Source organism: Miniopterus schreibersii, assembly GCF_964146895.1.
Source record: "Miniopterus schreibersii genome assembly, chromosome: 13".
Classification (NCBI taxonomy): domain Eukaryota; kingdom Metazoa; phylum Chordata; class Mammalia; order Chiroptera; family Miniopteridae; genus Miniopterus; species Miniopterus schreibersii.
This window is the reverse complement of record NC_138113.1, coordinates 20,252,019-20,269,969: the sequence shown is the minus strand read 5'-3', so window position 1 is coordinate 20,269,969 and position 17,951 is coordinate 20,252,019. Positions and strand designations below refer to the sequence as shown.

Genomic DNA, 17,951 nt, shown 5'->3' with positions numbered 1-17,951 from the left:
AAGCATTTCAAATTCAAATATAATGAGAAAGTAACAAAATCTATCATTGTATTCCATTACATCAGGAAATAAAATTGAAACTTTTATTACTTGTAGTAAATATTGGTCAAATAACAACCTCACCAAACCTCAGTTTTCTCACCTGTGAAATGAGATCCTACCATGCCAATCTCAAAGGTTATGGCAATCAAATACAGTAATTAATTTTAATCAGCAAAATACCTGCCTGTCTACTTTGCTGGAGGCAGAGAGAAGCAAGTGCCAAGCTCAATGGCCAGCCAGCACTCACGGTATAATTAAACTGAACACGGAAGCTTCAATTGATCACCACGGGGAAAGGAGACAGTCTTACAAGATGGCAAGCGTGACGTGACGAAATAATGTAAGAAACAGAACCTCTTTCTAATGAACAGACACAAACATTTTAAATACTGAGACTGAGGAACGGTCTCATGATAACAGAGTAACTCCTACAGCAGCAATGTGTGCCATTAGCATTTTTAAAACATGCAATACTGACTATTTAATCAGGGGCACTGACTTCTTTTCCCTCAGATTGTCAAATAAAAATTTTAAAATGACAACAGCCAACACAACAATAGCTATCCAATGTGAAGAAATCAAAAGTATACCTTTTTTTGGTCAGATCAGCAAAAAATATTTTGGGGGAGTGCCGCAGAATTTTAGTAATTAGTTTATTGTGTCACTAGATGAAAAAGATTGAAAACCGCTATCCTATAGCAACAGTTTCAAGGGTGGTCACTTTCACTTAAAAATACTGTGATGCATTATATATGATCTACAACTATTTAGGTACATAGACAGAATACATACAAAAATACCAAAGTGAAAACAGATGGGTGAGAATGTTGATTTGTGTACCTACGCCACGAACAGTCATTCTTCCTTGTCTCCGCTCACAAACACAAGAGGTGACAGGAATAAGACACGCCAGTTTGCCAGCCAGCCGAGCCAAATCCATCTAGCAGTCAGAGGCGAGGAGCCAGAAAGCTCTCAAGTCTACAATACTGCTATTTTGACTTTAAAATTAAACGAGTAGAAGAAAGAACCCTAAAATTTCAAAAAGCATCTTACCAGGGTGATGTCTCGAGAAGCTGCAGCTGCGCTCATATGCAGGCTAGGCTGCCTCACAGAGCTGCTGCAATCAAGGGCTCGAGCGAACGTCCCAACCGCACTAAACAAACCACAAAAACAAAGGGGAAAATCAAGGCTGTTATTTTTTTTATATTTAAAGAAACATATTTTGGTAGTGAATGGAAAATTGTGAAAGAAAAATCAAACAAGCTCTTGGATGTTTGAAAATCAAATATCAAATAAAAATAGTTATTCTCTATAAAATTTAAGAACTGACAAGCCAATGGACCACACATGAGTCATTATAATTAAGAAAAAGTAGGTTGTGAAGCATAAAGAAGGGGAAGATCTATTTTGGAACGCCATAAACAATTTGGCATTCAAATGTGCTAAAAAATGAGAAGTAAATTAGTTAAGAGTTTGACTATTACTGCAAAGCAAGTTCTGACCCTTTTTTTCAGCCCAATTTGTGAAAAATCCCAGTAACATTTTTCCTTGAAATATAGTCAGCCTCTTATCAGGCCTCAATATATAATACATTTTCCATTTTTAAAAATTACCACAACACTGATTATCACTTACTGATTTAGTAGAAATTCCCATATGTAGAGAGCACTAACTTTAACAGATAAAGAATGAGACGAAGATGACTTGCTATTTGTCTTTTAAACATGTTAGCTAAGGAAAAGTTTTTTAAATATTGTAATTAAAATATAACACATGTGCCCGGCCAGCGTGGCTCAGTGGTTGAGCATCAACCTATGATCCAGGAGATCAAGGTCTGATTCCCAGTCAGGGCACATGCCTGGGTTTCGGGCTCGATCCTCAGTAGGGGACGTGCAGGAGGCAGCCAATCAATGACTCTCTCATCATTGATGTTTCTATCTCCCTCTCCCTTCCTCTCTCTGAAATCAAAGACATATTTAAAAAAATAAAAATATAATATATAACACATGTGCAGAAAAGTACACATTGTATAGCTATGTAGTTATGTCTAAATGAATAATGCATCCATGTCGCCAACATCCAGGTCAAGATACAGCAGGCGACCGCACCCTAGAAGACTCCTCCTGCTCCTTCTCAATCACTGCCGGCTCCCTCTTCCTCCAAACGAACCACCATCCTGGATTCTAACGCTAGGTTCATTTTGCTCATTTGGGAACTTACAGAGAGTCACACGTTGTGTGCTCTTTTTGGGGCATCTTCTTTTGTTCAAATTTACGTTTGTGGATTCACACCTGCTGCTCGATGCAGCTGTGTGCATTCATTCTCCTTGCTATAGAGCATCCTGCGCACGATGCCCCACCCCCACTCTACTGCTGGTGGACATTTGTTTTCAGTTCGGGGCTACTATGGATAGTGATATTCATGCCATCTGCTTATGTGTCTTCTGGTGCAATGGTCTGTGTATGCACTTCTGCTGGGTATATATTTAGGAGTGAAACTTAAGATATGTGTATGTTAGATGATAGCAAACAGTTCACCAAAGCAGCTATGCCAAATCATACTCCTACCAGCAGGATGTGAGTGCTGATTGCTCCACCTCTTCCCCAATGCTTGGCATTGTGGGTTTTCACATTTTAAACATTCTGGTGGGATGTGCGGTGGTATTTGATTGTGGTCTTAATTTATATTTAGAAGATTTTTTTTAAACAAAAATTTAAAAAGACACTAGGTGTATCTCTTTGGTGCCCGCCTCTTCTGGCTTCAAGGCAAAAGGGAACATATGGCCCTTGGTAATTGAGAGGAAAACAGAACAAGAATCAAATCTAAAACTGTACTGTCTACTAAACAATTCAAAATCCAGGAACCTGTGTGACTCTCCAGGTCAGTGGTTCCACCAACGATTCAATTCTACTCCCGATTCTCCGATTGTATCTATTCCACTGACTGGCTCCAACCCAACAATGTACACCAAGTCTGTTCATCTAATCACTTGGTGACTAAGCATGTGGGCTCTGGAGTCTGAATACCCAGCCACCAATGCGATGTGTGACTTCCATGGTGACTGGCACTATGAACAGTGTTGTCTAAGGATAAAAGCTAAGACTCTTTTTCCACTGCATTATAAAAAAGTTCAACAGAAAATTAAAGAATATAGTGATGAAGACCCTTGTAATCATGTCTGGAGCTACTTGATTCTAATATTTTACCAACTTTGGTCATTTTTTTAAGAAAACAAATATTATAAAAAATTTTAGAGCCCTCTACACAGTCCTAGAACTCGTACATATATATACAGCATGCATATGCATATATACGCCCACTAATAAGACATTGTTTGCACATTGTAAAACTTTTTATAAGTGATCATATTGTATGTATCCTAAACCTTATTATTTTTAATCCTCACCTGCTTAGAGAAAGGAAGGGAGGGGAAGAGAGAGAGGGGACAGGAAGAGAGAGAGAGAGGAGGGGGACATTGACATGAGAGAGAAACATAGATGGGCTGCCTTCCATACGCTCCCCAACTGGGGATCAAACCCACAACCCAGGTATGTGTCCTGACGGGGAATCCAAACGGCAACCTTTCGGTGCAATGGACAACACTCAATCTAACTGAGCCACTCCAGCTGGGCTCAACATTATTTTTGAGATTTCTCTCTTGCTACATATAGCTCTAATTCATTTTAATTGTTGTAAAGTAATATTCCATTCTTGAGTATGACTGCTTGCTGGTGTACTTTTAGTTTTTTTCCAATTTTTCTATTACAATGCTATGATAATCTCATTCCCCTTCTGCTTTGCAGCAATTCCTCCATATATATCATTTACTTTTATAAGTAAAAAATAAAAATAAACTTCTATACCATTCATTCTATCAAGAAAAGAGAAAAAGAGGTCAAGCAGAGAGAAGCAAGAGGTCAGTCAGGCTGCCAGGCTTAGAGATCTCAAAGGAAAGCCCTATGAGCACTCAGCAGTAGACCTTACTCACGCATGGGTGCGGTGTGAGGAATCCAAGGCATGCATTATTATTGACACATGAATAATCACTGTTTTAATTAAAGATATGGGATTTTTGGTGTTGAATTTCCTCTTTATACTTTTCTGCAGTGCTTACATTTTTATAAGGAGCATTTCCTTTTCTTTTTTATTTATTTTTTCCAAGGATACTTTTTTTTTTTAAACAGATTTTAATTTATTTTTTATTTTTTTATTTTTTTAAATATATCTTTATTGATTTCAGAGAGAGGAAAGGAGAGGGGGAGAGAGAGACAGAAACATCAATGATGAGAGATTCATTGACCAAGCCCGCAACCCGGGCATGTGCCCTGACCGGGAATCGAACCCCAATCGCCTGGATCCTAGGTCGATGCTTAACCGCTGAGCCACGCCCGGCCGGGCTCGAGGATACTTTTTCCATTGCTTTTCAGAGAGAGTGGAAGGGGGGGGGACATCGATGTGATAAAAGACACATCGATTGGTTGCCTCCTGCACAAGCCCCTGAATGGGGATCAAGCCTGCAACTGAGCTATATGCCCTTGGCCGGAATCAAACCTAGGACCCATTAGTCCACGGGCCAATGCTCTAACCACTGAACAAAATCGGCTAGAGTGCATTTTATTTTCTTAATCAGTAAAATTCAATAAGTCTATTTCATTTTAAAAATAGAAACTAATGATAATAAATCATTTAGGAAGTAGTATAATATATATTAGGCTTTCTGACATAACTAGAAAAAGAAAAATACAAGCAATGAAAAAAGTAGAATACAAAGGAAAGAAAATGAGTATAAATTCTTTCAAAGAAAAGATGTTTTTGACTCAATAATAACACCATACTCACCGTGCTACAACTAAAAACTGGTCTATCTGTCGATCTGTAAGTGGGCTATTTGGGTCCCAAACTTTAACTTCCAATTTGGACTGTTCCCTCTCATCTGATTCTCCTGCCAGAGAAGAAAGGAAATGGAGTCTTATTACTCACAGGGCACATAAACTGTCATATGTGACTGATGACTGTGGTGACTGCAGCATTAAAAATGTAAGGTGAATGTTCACGGTTTTGGTACATTCTTTCAGACAGCAGATGCAGACACTTTGTAAAGTGAACACTGATAGAAACGCAACCAAACCATATGGTATTTTCATTTGTGATTAACATGTACTTCCTGAATACTCCTATGTGTGAGGCACTAAGTCTCGTGATAAGGGATATAAAGGCAAAAAATAAAGCACTCCTGCAGTAAGACGCTTAAACTATGACAAAACTTACACGTAAATAACTATGATACAAATGAAAAGAAAAAGAAAAAAACAACAGGTGTCATAAGAGACATATAGCTATGGCTGTAAAGTTCCAAAGATTAGATAAGCCATTTCCAGCTAGCTAGGGAGCGAGGTCATGAAGGAGGAGGCATTTCTGCTAAGAACTGAAAGATACGAGTCCACCGGCAGACGAACTGGACATAAGACTAAGAAAAGAACATGAACAAAGTCATGGGGCTTTCAAATGTGATAGAAAAGTAGTTTCTTTCATCAGGAATACATTAAGGGGAATGAGAGGAGGTCGCTAAGGAAGTGGATTATGAACATGTTACTGAAGATGCCACATACATTTTCTGAAAAGGGAGGTAATGAGAATTCCTTGCCTTTTTAGTAGGGGAGTGGCAAGACCAGAATCAAACTTCTCATCTCACACTTAGAAATGGTATATAATTTGCTCTATGGACACACCTGATGAAGACAGAGGCATGGTATTGACAATGACGACAGAGAGCAAAGAGAGATTTAGCAATGTCAGTGACAGGTTGGAGGTAGTGGGTAGATGTCAAGCCTTGAGAACTACAGGGATAGTGCTGGCATCAACAGAAAGAAGACTGATGATAATGCAGGATGCTATGTTTTGGGAATAGCTCACAAGGAGATACAACCATCAGGCAGGATTCAATGTGAGGACAAAGGTTAGTAATGGAAAAGATTTAGGACTTGACTGAAATTTTGATTTGCAGCTATGGATTTCCTATCAGGCTAGGAACTGGTTTTGGCTTTGTTTTGCTTTTGAATCACTCCATCTATATCAGGCAGAGCTCTGCCCTGACTGACATGCTGTGACACTAAACACCCCTGACAAACCCAGGCTATGGGCTTCTAATGTGTTCAGCTTCCTAGTGTAGGAGAAAGCAGATATTGATGATTCAAAAGGAGAAAGGGGGAGGGCAGAATCAGCCATTCCACCTGCAGTCTCCTAAGTCAGCCCCTTCTGTCAGGTGGGAGACTTGCTCATCCTGCACCCTTGTTCAAAAAAAGCCAATTGCCACCCCCCAACATAAAGAAACACAAGCAGAGCACAGAGAGTACTAGGCCAAGGAGATCTAAAGTGTTGGAAAGGATTTCACTTTTCACTATTTACAATTCTCAGCATGCTGAGCCAAGACATTCAACATTAGGTTCGTAGTTAAAAACCAAAAATTGGCAAACTGTGTGAAACCTGAGAAAGGAGAATGTCACATTTATACTTCCCTGTATCTTCAAATAATGTATTTTAAGTACGATAAATAGTAATGGTAAAAAAAGATAGAAATTATGAAAATAAAAATTTGAGATCTTAATTTTTAAATAATACAAGATAAAATGACAACGTTACTCTGTATTAAGCCCATCTCTGTTATATACTCTAGAACTTAAGGGTTAAACTGATATTTAATTTTCAAATTCTAATAAAATTGATATATTTCAATCCCACCCATCCATTCTGCAGCACACAGCAGAAAGAGAATTCCGTATAGAATTGTAAAATAAATTCCCTGCAAACAATTTTTAAAACACTCCTGGATGCACTTATACTAACACCTAAGATACAGATAATACCATGAAATGAGAACAAAAATAGCAACAGCAAAGAGAATAAATATATATCAAACAGTCACTCTAAATAAATAAGAATTCCCCATTTTAGATTCACCATATAATAACATTTGTATCAGTTTGATCACTTCTTTACAGTAAAAAAAAACTTTTAAGTTTGTTTTTTTTTTTAAATGTATCTTTATTGATTCCAGAGAGAGGAGAGGGAGAGAGAGAGATAGAAACATCAATGATGAGAGAGTCACTGATCAGCTGCAGCCCGCAACCCGGGCATGTGCCCTGACTGGGAATCAAACCCCGATCTCCTGGATCCTAGGTTGACACTCAACCGCTGAGCCATGCCCGGCCGGGCAACAAGTTCTTGAATAAATTTACAATCTCACTTTCCTCCTCCATTTATGATAATCTGCTCAAGTCCCACATCATCAAAAAACCCAGCTCATATCTCCCTAATCTCCGAATTCCTAAAAATGTACATACCAACTGCATGAATTTTATATTAACATCTTATTTTTGCTTCTTTGTCCTTCAAAATTTTGAAGAAATGTAGATTCAACAATCATTTTAACTGTGTTAGCCTTAGCCTTCTGGCTATTTTTTAAGATTGCTAGAAAATATGGACAAAGTACTTCTTCCTTATATCCTCTAAGCACATAATGTCTGAAGACTCTGAAGAATTAAGGCTGTATGACAATCCTATAGGACCTTTCCTGAACAAATGGAAATATTCTTTATTCTAAATACAATTAATTATCTTTGCACCAACCACCAGAGTTCTACATTTTTTATGTTATAGTTAATTCAGAAATACACAACCATACCATTTTTAATATTGTTCTGAAGCTTCTGACCAATGTATTAAATTATAAAAGATGGATATAAAAACTTCAATAGTAATTCAAACAAAAAAAAACCATACTTTTTAAAATATCACATCACATATAAAACACTAAGAAATAAAATTGAAGGTATGCTTATAAAAAGAAACTACATGGCCCAGCTGTGCATGGCTCAGCGGTTGAGCATCAATCTAGGATCCAGGAGACAGGTTAGATTCCCGGTCAGGGCACAGGCCCAGGTTGCGGGCTCAGTTCCCAATGACTCTCTCATCATTGACATTTCTGTCTCTCTCTCCCTCTCCTTTCCTCTCTCTGAAATCAATAAAGATATACATATAAAAAAAAAAGAAAGTACATGATGACTTGAGTATAAAGAGTAAAGAAAACTTTAAATCTTAAGGATATAACTTTTGTACAAGTAACTCAATAGGTTACATTTAACAAATTTTAAGTCTTGGGAGCCAATAGAATGATCCAAATATTAATCTTTACCAATCAAATAATATTATTATGAAAGGGATAACAAGAGAAAGGATTAACCAAACGGCATGGGATTATAGAATCAATAGTGTACTGGCACAAAAATAAACAGTCAAAAGCATAGAAATAGACTAGATGATAAAATAATTTATCTGAAATGTATTGTTATAATTGTAAGTACCATTACAATGATGTAAATATTAACTAACATTTATTTAGTGCTTACTATGTATGTCCCAAGAATCCTTTACAGCAGAGTTTCTCAACCTCAGCAGCACTGACACTTTGGGCCAAATAACACTTGGTTGTGGGAGCTGTCCTGCGGACTACAGGATGCGCAGCAGCATCCCTGGCCTCTATTCACTAAATGCCAGTAGCACCTCTACCCTCTACATCACCAGTAGTGACGACCAAAAATGTCTATAGACACTGTCTAACGTCCTCTGCAGAACAAAATTGCCCCAGGTTGAGAATTACTGTTTTACATGGTTGCAATCAATACCTGCTTACACTTAATTGTTATAGGCCGGTGTTTTTAATTTGGTCAACATCTACCACAATGTTGAAAAGCACATTCTGCAAAATTACATACTAAAAACAAAAGGGTTATAAAAAAATCAGACAAAACTCTGAAAACCTATACAACTAGGTAACCAGAGCACTCAAGTAATAATCATAATAAAAATACAAACACAGCTAAATCTCCTCTGACATTTGTTTGCACAAAGCACAAAGGTCAGTAGATCTTTTATCTCCTTAAACCCTGGACTCATGCTTCCTCCACTGAGATATAGGTCATTGTGTACAGTTTCAACAAAATAAAAAATAGAATTCAGGGTGCAGGTGTTTTTGAACACAGGGAAATATGTTCATAGCTCCTTCATCTGTAACTGAAAGCTTTCCATAGTTTTGTTTCTTATTACACTTTACTTTCAGTATTTTGCATTGGTTTTAGGTATACAGCCTAGTGATTAAGACATCCGTATTGTTTTAACATAGTAGAAAGTGCCACAGATTTTGAGGTCACCAAATCAGCTACTACTTGCACTAGAGGAAGGCACTTCTGTAGAATTCTCATCTTTCTTCCTTAAGCTCTCTATCTATAAGAATACGTGCTTTCCTGATTGCTGCAGAAAGTCTCAGACAAACTGACCCAACCTGCACACTATAATGATATTTTCCTATTTACCAAATGCATACGAGCTACTTCAAGTTTTTAAAGCATATGTTGTAGGAGAAGAGTCTATACTAATTTAACTCTTTAACTCTCAAAGACAGAGTCCTCCTGAAGTTCCCAAACACTGACAAGAGTTATTTAACTAGTAGCAGTAGATAGTGGTAACCAGGAGGGAAGCAGCTGCAGTAGGTGAATTACTTTACTTGATCATCACAGCACTATTAACCGGGGGGTGGAGGGCTGGGAGGGGAGGAGACGACGTGGGATTAGTTTTTCCTACAGGAAATAATACGATAATTAATAAATAATAATACAAGAATAAACCGTTTCACATACTCACAACTATAAACCTATGTTTGCCCCACCCTATATATGTACATACATTATTTCCTTTTTAAAGAGGAAGAAATGGGAACTTAGAGAGGTTAAATAGTTTTTCCAAGGTTATTCAGCTAAAATACAGCACAGCCAGGTTTTGCCCAAACCTGTGAATCCAGTTATTGTAGTTTAATAATTTAATGTTATTATTCTACTTTTTAACAGCCACAAATTTTAACTTAATATGTAAACAGATCTTTCTTAAATTTTCAGTGCTACAACACAGTGAACTAATAATTCAAACCTTTGCACATTGTATCTTTTTCTATGGAAAATCCTCTAGGTGCTTTATTCAAACTCAATAAAAGATTTTAAATCCCTTCCTTCCTTTGCAAACTACATACCCATCTTTCCAGATATTCAAGAGTTTGTTAGATGGTGAGCAGTCATAAGTGAATTTCAAAAGTCTAACATAATAACAAGATTTATTCACTAGCAAGACAAATGCCACAATATTTTAGAATTCATCAAGACATGCTCACGAAGGATGTAAGCCTGCGATATATATCCTGGCATGGTGCTCAAGTTGCCACCTCCTCAGGGTATTAATTCAAGTTCTGCAACCCATGCCAGTGCAAACTGGAATCTGGCCACTGGGCAAAATGTACCCACTCAAGAATATCTGTACCTTTTTTAAAATATGTTTTTATTGATTTTAGAGAGAGAAGAAGGGAAAGGGGAAGAGAGAAAGATCAATAGCTGCCTCCCTCATGCACGTTGACCAGGGATCAAGTCCACAACCTCCGCACCCGTCCTGACCAGGAGTCGGACCAGCAACCTTCAGGGTGCATGACACTCAACCAACTGAGCCACACTCGCCAGGGCCATAAATATCTGTTCTTGAATATGATGTTTTCTACTGTTTAATTTCCCTGCAAACAGGTATTGGCAATCTATGGAAGTTTCTATGAAGGCAATGTCCATGTTTTTCAAGTGTGGTTTAACGAATGATATATATATTTGCAGCCCTACACTCTCTCCCCCAAAAGCATATTAATTAGAAAAAAGAAAGGGGTTCTTTAAGTCTTGTATCTAATTGACCGCCTGATTATAACTGAAAAGAAACATTTTGTATATGCTAAATGCTTTAGGCTGCAATAAGAGTCCAAAGTGACTTCTTCAATTATGATGAAAAATGTTTTTCTTTGTTAAAGTTGAGTACTTACACAAATAAAGCCAACAAATTATAAACTTAAAAATAAGCTTAACAAATAATGTATAAAATCTACATGACTAAATCTTAATTTTTTAAAAACTCCCACAAAACCCAAAAATAGCCTTGAACAAAGGGCAAGACATCCCTTGTTTCTGGTTAAGATGTTTTAATATCAAAATGTCTGTTCTCCTTAAAAATTAACTGCAACCCCAATAAAAATAGGAAGGAAGGTGGTGGTGGTTGTTTTTCTGGTGTTAAATCTCAAAAAAAAAAAAAATGAGGCAGGGACTAGCCTCACCAGATATTAACACATACTCAAAGAGCCTCTATAATTAAAACAGTTAGTTACTAGAGCAGGAACAAACAAGACCAGTGGAACAGAACAGAAATCTCGAAAACAGACCCATGTACTGCTCACTAGGAGCATATACATTTGTCAAAAACTCAGAACTATACACTAAAAAGGGTGAAATGTATTTACAACATGTAAGTCATACCTTAATTAAAACAAGGAAAAAACCACCTATAAATGACAACCTGGAAGACGATTTTGCATTTGGTAAAAATTTTACCACATGTGCCCTATGATTGAGCAATTGCACTTTTGGGAACATATTTTCCAGTTAATCCAGAGTACAAAAGTATCCATTATACCCACTGCAGTACTATTTGTAAAATTTAAAAATCGTTTTATTTTTTAATAATAAATATTTAGTGAACACTCAGGTACAGTGACATAAGTCTAACATCAAACATTAAAGACTATAAACATCCAAAATTGTTTCTGGAAGACAAGCTGATTTTTTTAATGGTAAGAATGTTTTATTTTTGAAATCAGAAAATAAAGGTTTTGTGTATACAGTTATAAAATATACATTGCTGGGAAGATGTTTTTCAAATACAAAGTTGTGAATCTTTCTGGTACATAATCTACCCAGATCAGCCAGAATCCCCACCATTTAAAATGTAAGTGTTCACTAGATTTCATGGCCTCCTCAGATAGATGGCTTAAGGGCACTCAGGATCTCTAGGCATAAATAAGTGTGCCACATGAAAACACAAACTCAATATGAATATCCCTGAATTTATCCTTAAAAAAAAAAAAGCAAAATACTCATAAAAATGTAAACTCAAAAAAGAATAACTGATTAAATAAATTATTATCCCATGCTATTTTCTGCATTTCTAAAATTGGAAGAACTCATACCTTTTAAACTTTAGCCTAAAAGTCAATTCTCCCATATAAGGAAAACAATGTTTGAGTTTCAAGATATACTGTATGTTTTCACAGGATGCGGAACCCAAAGGAAAACATACCTTCTGAGAGCATTTCTGGAATGTCTGCTTGATATCTAGGTCCCACTCTGATTTCACCTTTGTCAGCTAACAGTGTTTTCACTGAGGGGTCATAGACCAATGAGTAGAAAAAGGTATCCTGAAAAAAATGACAGAAAATATCTAGGTAAACTTTTTATGAAACAATAAATCCAATGTCACAATAATGAAACCACAAAATTTCGCAAGCATATAAAATTTCACTTTGGTGAACAAATTCATAAATGTCTAAAAGGGAGAACATGAAGTTGCTGTCATCATGTAAAACAGTGTAATATTAAACCAAGCCAAAACAAATAGCTTATAATAAAAGTAGATAATAAAGATTATTTGGTTTAGTCTAAATGAAAATCATTTAAGAGCTCTAAAACAGGGTTTTGAAAAGCTAGCAAAGTTAAGCCATAAGTCAAAGGTAAGACACCTAAAATCAAGTAATCAATTAAACCTCCAAAGCCCACACTAAACAGTATGGATGCATTCATGGATACCAGGCACTCTTACTTTTGGAGTGTCCATCCCACATTTTATCAAAATATTAAAATGTACACACATCCACATTAAATAAACTATAGAAGAGCTGAGCCTTTACACCGTTTACTAATTAAAGTGTCACACTGTATACATTTAATTAAACATCTATTAATTATAAGTCTGCAGTTTTCCTTTAAATCATAACTATACATACCACCACCACCAGCACACCCACCTATCTGTGGTCCAGTAAAATGCAAAAGAGCCCTAGTTACTGGGTCTAATGGGTAAAATGACCTGGCCACCAGTCCTTTGCTAAATTCTGCGTAACCAATGGAGGCTGTCTGAACCAGTCAAGTCTTGTACCTGCTTCCCGCTAGGATTCTGAAGGTCACCTACTGCACGACTCTCTGTATTATATCCTGGAAGGGTCCATCCTTACCATTAGCACTTTCCCAAGACCCAGTCAGGCAAGTTGCAAATAACAGATAGTCTATCAGATTATAAAGCTGTCTCCTTTCAAGGTCCTAGACTGCGGTCATGGAAAAGGAGAAAGACAGACAAGGAGACTCTGAGAAATTCTTCCCAGTGTTTCCATCATGGGTCACTGTGAGGGGAAGAGATTAAAGGGTAAAACTGTTCAAAAGTCACACCATTATGTGACAATTTATGCATCTAAAAAATGCTATCCAAGGAAAAGAAAAAAATCTGCAGAATATACTAACCTGCTTGATACACTGGAGGAGGACAGTCAGTATATAATCAGAGTTGTTCCTTTGCTTTTTAAGACAGGAGCAATAACGAATGTTACTAGGTAACTAAAGCTACTACCACTGGCTCACTATCAGCTTTAAAAGTAGAGATACATCAAGTCACTTTTAGTCTGTAAAATGTTAGCGAAGTATTCCATAAAAAAAAGATTTTTGCATCCCTGGCCAGCGTAGCTCAGTTGGTTGGGCGTCATCCTGTGCACTGACCGAAAGGTTGCTGATTCAATTACCAGTCAGGGCACATACCCAGGCTGTGGGTTCGATTCCTGGTCTGGGTGCGTATGGGAGGCAACTGAGAGATGTTCCTCTCACAATGATGTTTCTCTTTCTCTCCCCCTCTCCCTTCCTCTCTCTCTAAAATCAATGAAATCGGGTGAAGATTAAAATAAAATTTAAAAACTTTTTTTAAGTTTCCTTAAGTACACTGCCAGAGGTCAGTCCTTATTTCAAAGTTTAATAGAAGACTAAGTGGTGAAAAGAATAAAGACATTTGCAAATTTTCACCCAGTACAGTTCTTTGCTAACAATAACTTAGAAGGCAAAAAATATTTAAAAATCCACTCAACAGCCAAATATACCAATAAAATACACTGAAACATACTGAATATTCCCTCCTTTTATTTCTGCTTCTGTGCTAATAATTCTAGCATTATTATTATCCACGTTATTCCTTATTATCAACCATTCTGTTGGACAGACTGATGACAAACCCAAGTACCTTCTTTTCTAAATTTCACAAGCATTAAGTTATAAGGACTATTAGCCTTTTTTTCTCCCTTGAATATTTATTTCCTTTTAGTTTTCTTTATTGTTTCTAATGTACAGTAGTTCTACATATTTTTATCTATCTTTTCAGTTATGTTTTCTTCATTTGAGATAAGACAACAATATTTTGAGTATGATAAGAAATATGTCCCTTTAATTCTTTTATATATATATATGGGGGAGGGGAGATTTGGTGTAAACAAAACCACCATAAAGGTTAAATACTGAACATCATCAACAGTAAAATATTTTTCCCATAAGACAAATGCTAAGTCCCATAAAACTGTACATAACATGGAATACTGTCTATGAACATTTCCTCCCTTCACTGAAGCTTATACTTGAATTCAACTAGCTAAACAATGTTAAAATGTTTCTAGCTGAAGTTTACAGAAATAAATATTTTTAGTTAACAAAGTTTATTAGGGTTCCAAGAAAGAAAACAGATCACCAATGGTAAAATCTCATCTGAAAAGAGTCTAAAAGGTATTTATTAAAAATCAACAATGATAACAAAAACAAAAACAAACAAAAAACAGGGAGGATGACCAATTACAGTAAAGTCACTTTTTCATAAAGCCAAAAATATTTCTTCTACTGCCAGCTAAGTCACATTATATTTTAAAAAGGTTTTCATTACCAACTGGAAAAAGAGAGACAAACACAGGAGTTTTTAACTCTTTTCTCAAGTAACCAGAAAAATCAAATTATCCAAATGCATTCTAGTCATTATATTTTTACTATAATACTGCTATGGTGGTGCAATAACGTGGTACGAAATGAAATAAAGTCAAAGGTATGGGCTTCGAGTGAAATAAGGGGGGGCACAAAACAAGTATAATTGTGAATTACCTCTTTATCAAGATATGACAATACTGACTCTGTCTCATTCAGAAGGGCAACAGTGCATTTCCCCCTGTTGAAAGAGGGGAAAAGTGAACGAATAAGTAAACATTTAAGAAAGGCTACTTCACCTTCACAGTGATGACGTATACAAAGTAAGGAATATTCAAAATGTAAGGTTGGCATTAAGAACCCAAGTGGCAGTTAGGAATATACATAAATGTATATACTTAGACTGGCTTTACAATCCTGGTGTTGCATAACCTAAAACATTCAAGACTGTTTTTGTAGACATTTATAGAGAGGCTAACCTGTGGAAGGAACTGTTAGGCAGTAAACCCTTATAACAGAAACCACATTATAGCTATTTCCTAGTTATTCAAGAAAAAAAAGTACAATGAAAAACCTTCAGATTAAGTCAGTTTCCAAGTCTAAAATGAATAAATATGAGGTAGTTTTATATTTTTCAGACATTATGCAAACCATGAAAATCAGTGCCTAATATAATCTTCAGATTTTTAAAGAAGCCACTGCATATGAGAACCTAAAATATATACACATTCATACCAGGATTAACTAAACTTACCTTTATTGAAATTGCTCTGAAGAGTAGTTAAAATTTAAACACAAGGAACTTCTACAGAGCAAGGGGCACAGTAACGATCTATAGGCCTGTTCGACCTTGAAGTCTGATAGCAATTACCTTTGATCCTAAGCCCTGGGTACGAGTCTGGAAATGGACGTCAATTTAAAAGCACTTGTCTAGACTTGAGAAAAAGTAAGCTTATCCAGGTAAAGGCATTTATTACAAGCACTTTTTAAACTGTCCTCACTAGCTTGAAAAATTCAATATGGCAGGAGAATTTTGATAGAGTATTTAAGATATAGATACTGGTCAGGACTCACAAAAATTTTCTAAATACTATAATGTAATATGATTTCCTAAACAAAGTCACTACTTGGCTCTCCACAAAATAACAAGCAAAAATAAACACATCACATATGCGTTATTAGGAACTAGAAGAACTGTTGCTGTTGGATTATCAGGAGTGAAAAACAATTCATCACAGATATGTAAAGTACAGCACAGGGAATAAAGTCAACAACATTGTAATAACTATGTATGGTGCCAAGCGGGCACTGGAAATATCGGTGGAGGGAGGGGATAACTTTGTAAAGTATATGGCTGTCTCATCACTATGCTACACACCTGAAACCAATACAAAATAATATTGAATGTAAACTGTAACTGAAAAATAAAATTTTAAAAAAGGAAAAAATTCAAAGGAAAAAATTACCAAAAGCAAAATAAAATACCAAAGGTAAAAATACTAGCACATAGGTAAAATATAAAAATAAAATTACAGTTCTCTAAACATTTTGCAACACTATATTCCTCAAGTTTAAAAAAATTTCCCCTCATAAGGATACCTTTTACTGGTAATCACCTTGGGTTATTATCACGTCAAAATATTTCTCTGGGAGCATGTGGTATCTCCATATTTTCCAATCTCTATTTTGCTTACAAAGAGTTACAAAGGTGTTCTGTTTTTCTAATATACCTTATTCATGCATATTACTGAAGCAGAAAAATTAACATTATTACTTCAGTACACATAACAACACTCAAAAGTCAACAATTACCTGACATGCTCTCACACAGGACAGAATTACGAGCAGGAAATTGCTCTGTTGCTGTGAGCATATCTACAGCTGTCACTGAACTTCTATGACCTGTGAATATGTGCAGCATGCTTAAGCAATAAATGGGCTTTCCAAAAAGCCCATTTGTTTGTTTTTTGCCTCAATAACAGCTAACAAAGCAATATTTGTAACAATTAATATTTAATCACCTAGAAGAAATAAAATCTTTCTTTTAAGTTCTCAAAAGTTGGGAATTTTTTTTAATGGGAGGAGTAAAAGCTGCTAAATGTTATTTAATAGATACCACTTTCTTTAATAGTCACTTGAATTTTAAGGGTTAACAGGCACTGAAAATTCATATAAACAATATAGCATACTTAAAGTCTCCTCCATACTGTCTGAAATGACAAGAGAATTTAAACTGAATAATTAAACCATTGTTTTCCTAATTATATTAGGAGATAGAAAACACTGGTTATACCGTTTTAGAGGCATGTTATTTTTTTTAAAAAAAATCAATAGGCTATGTGAGCCAATCTAAAATATAAATTATTTGGGGCAATGTACCTTTTACGCAAAGATGAAAGGGTAATAGGTGATTTTAGTTTTTAAATTTTCTTTACTGTAGCTATATTGTACTTTTCCCCAAATTAAAAATGAAAATCCAACACAAAAATTTTCATGTACATACATTAACAGCTAACAAAGCAGGAGGTTGAGTCAGAATTATTTTATGAAGTAAATATGATTATGTAATTAACACATGTACTACATGCCAAGAGTTGCTGATAAAAGTAGTTTAAAGTGAGATTCAAAGTGTTATCTTCCTTTATGCCGAACAAATGCTGGCACACAGATAAACATGTGCTAAATTCTAAGCAAACCCCAAACTAAAGGAATTATCGAACTCTGAATACAGATGGTAGATTTACGCTGAATCGCAAGCAATGATCCTAACTGTTCTCCTCCATAATACTTTAATCCTTAAAACACCGAAATATGATGATAAAATATATCAAAGACCTTAACACAAAGCAAGAACACTCTAGGCCCATGTAATTATTCATACTGCTTTTCTATAAGGAACCATGCAAGGGAAAGGAAATTCTATAGAGATAACATACTTTCCCACAGATCATTCAAAAAGTTATTTAAAGTATACTGTTTCAGAGACTGTGCTGGGACAGAGAC

At 35.9% G+C, this 17,951-nt stretch overlaps 1 protein-coding gene across 7 annotated transcripts in view; it reads right to left on the bottom strand.

The window, feature by feature from the left end:
• MTA3 (metastasis associated 1 family member 3) overlaps positions 1 to 17,951 on the bottom strand; it is a 134,966-nt gene that overhangs the window by 64,099 nt on the left and 52,916 nt on the right. For all 7 annotated transcript variants that reach the window (XR_014000099.1, XR_014000100.1, XR_014000101.1 and 4 more), the window contains exons 5-8: positions 15,126 to 15,189; positions 12,250 to 12,367; positions 4,882 to 4,984; positions 1,096 to 1,195 (exon numbers count right to left, since the gene is read on the bottom strand). Coding sequence is in view for 4 of the 7 variants with exons in the window: in XM_081155870.1 (XP_081011996.1) it covers positions 1,096 to 1,195; positions 4,882 to 4,984; positions 12,250 to 12,367; positions 15,126 to 15,189 (385 nt within the window). In the remaining 3 variants the exon portion in view is untranslated. The remainder of the gene's footprint in view (positions 1 to 1,095; positions 1,196 to 4,881; positions 4,985 to 12,249; positions 12,368 to 15,125; positions 15,190 to 17,951) is intronic.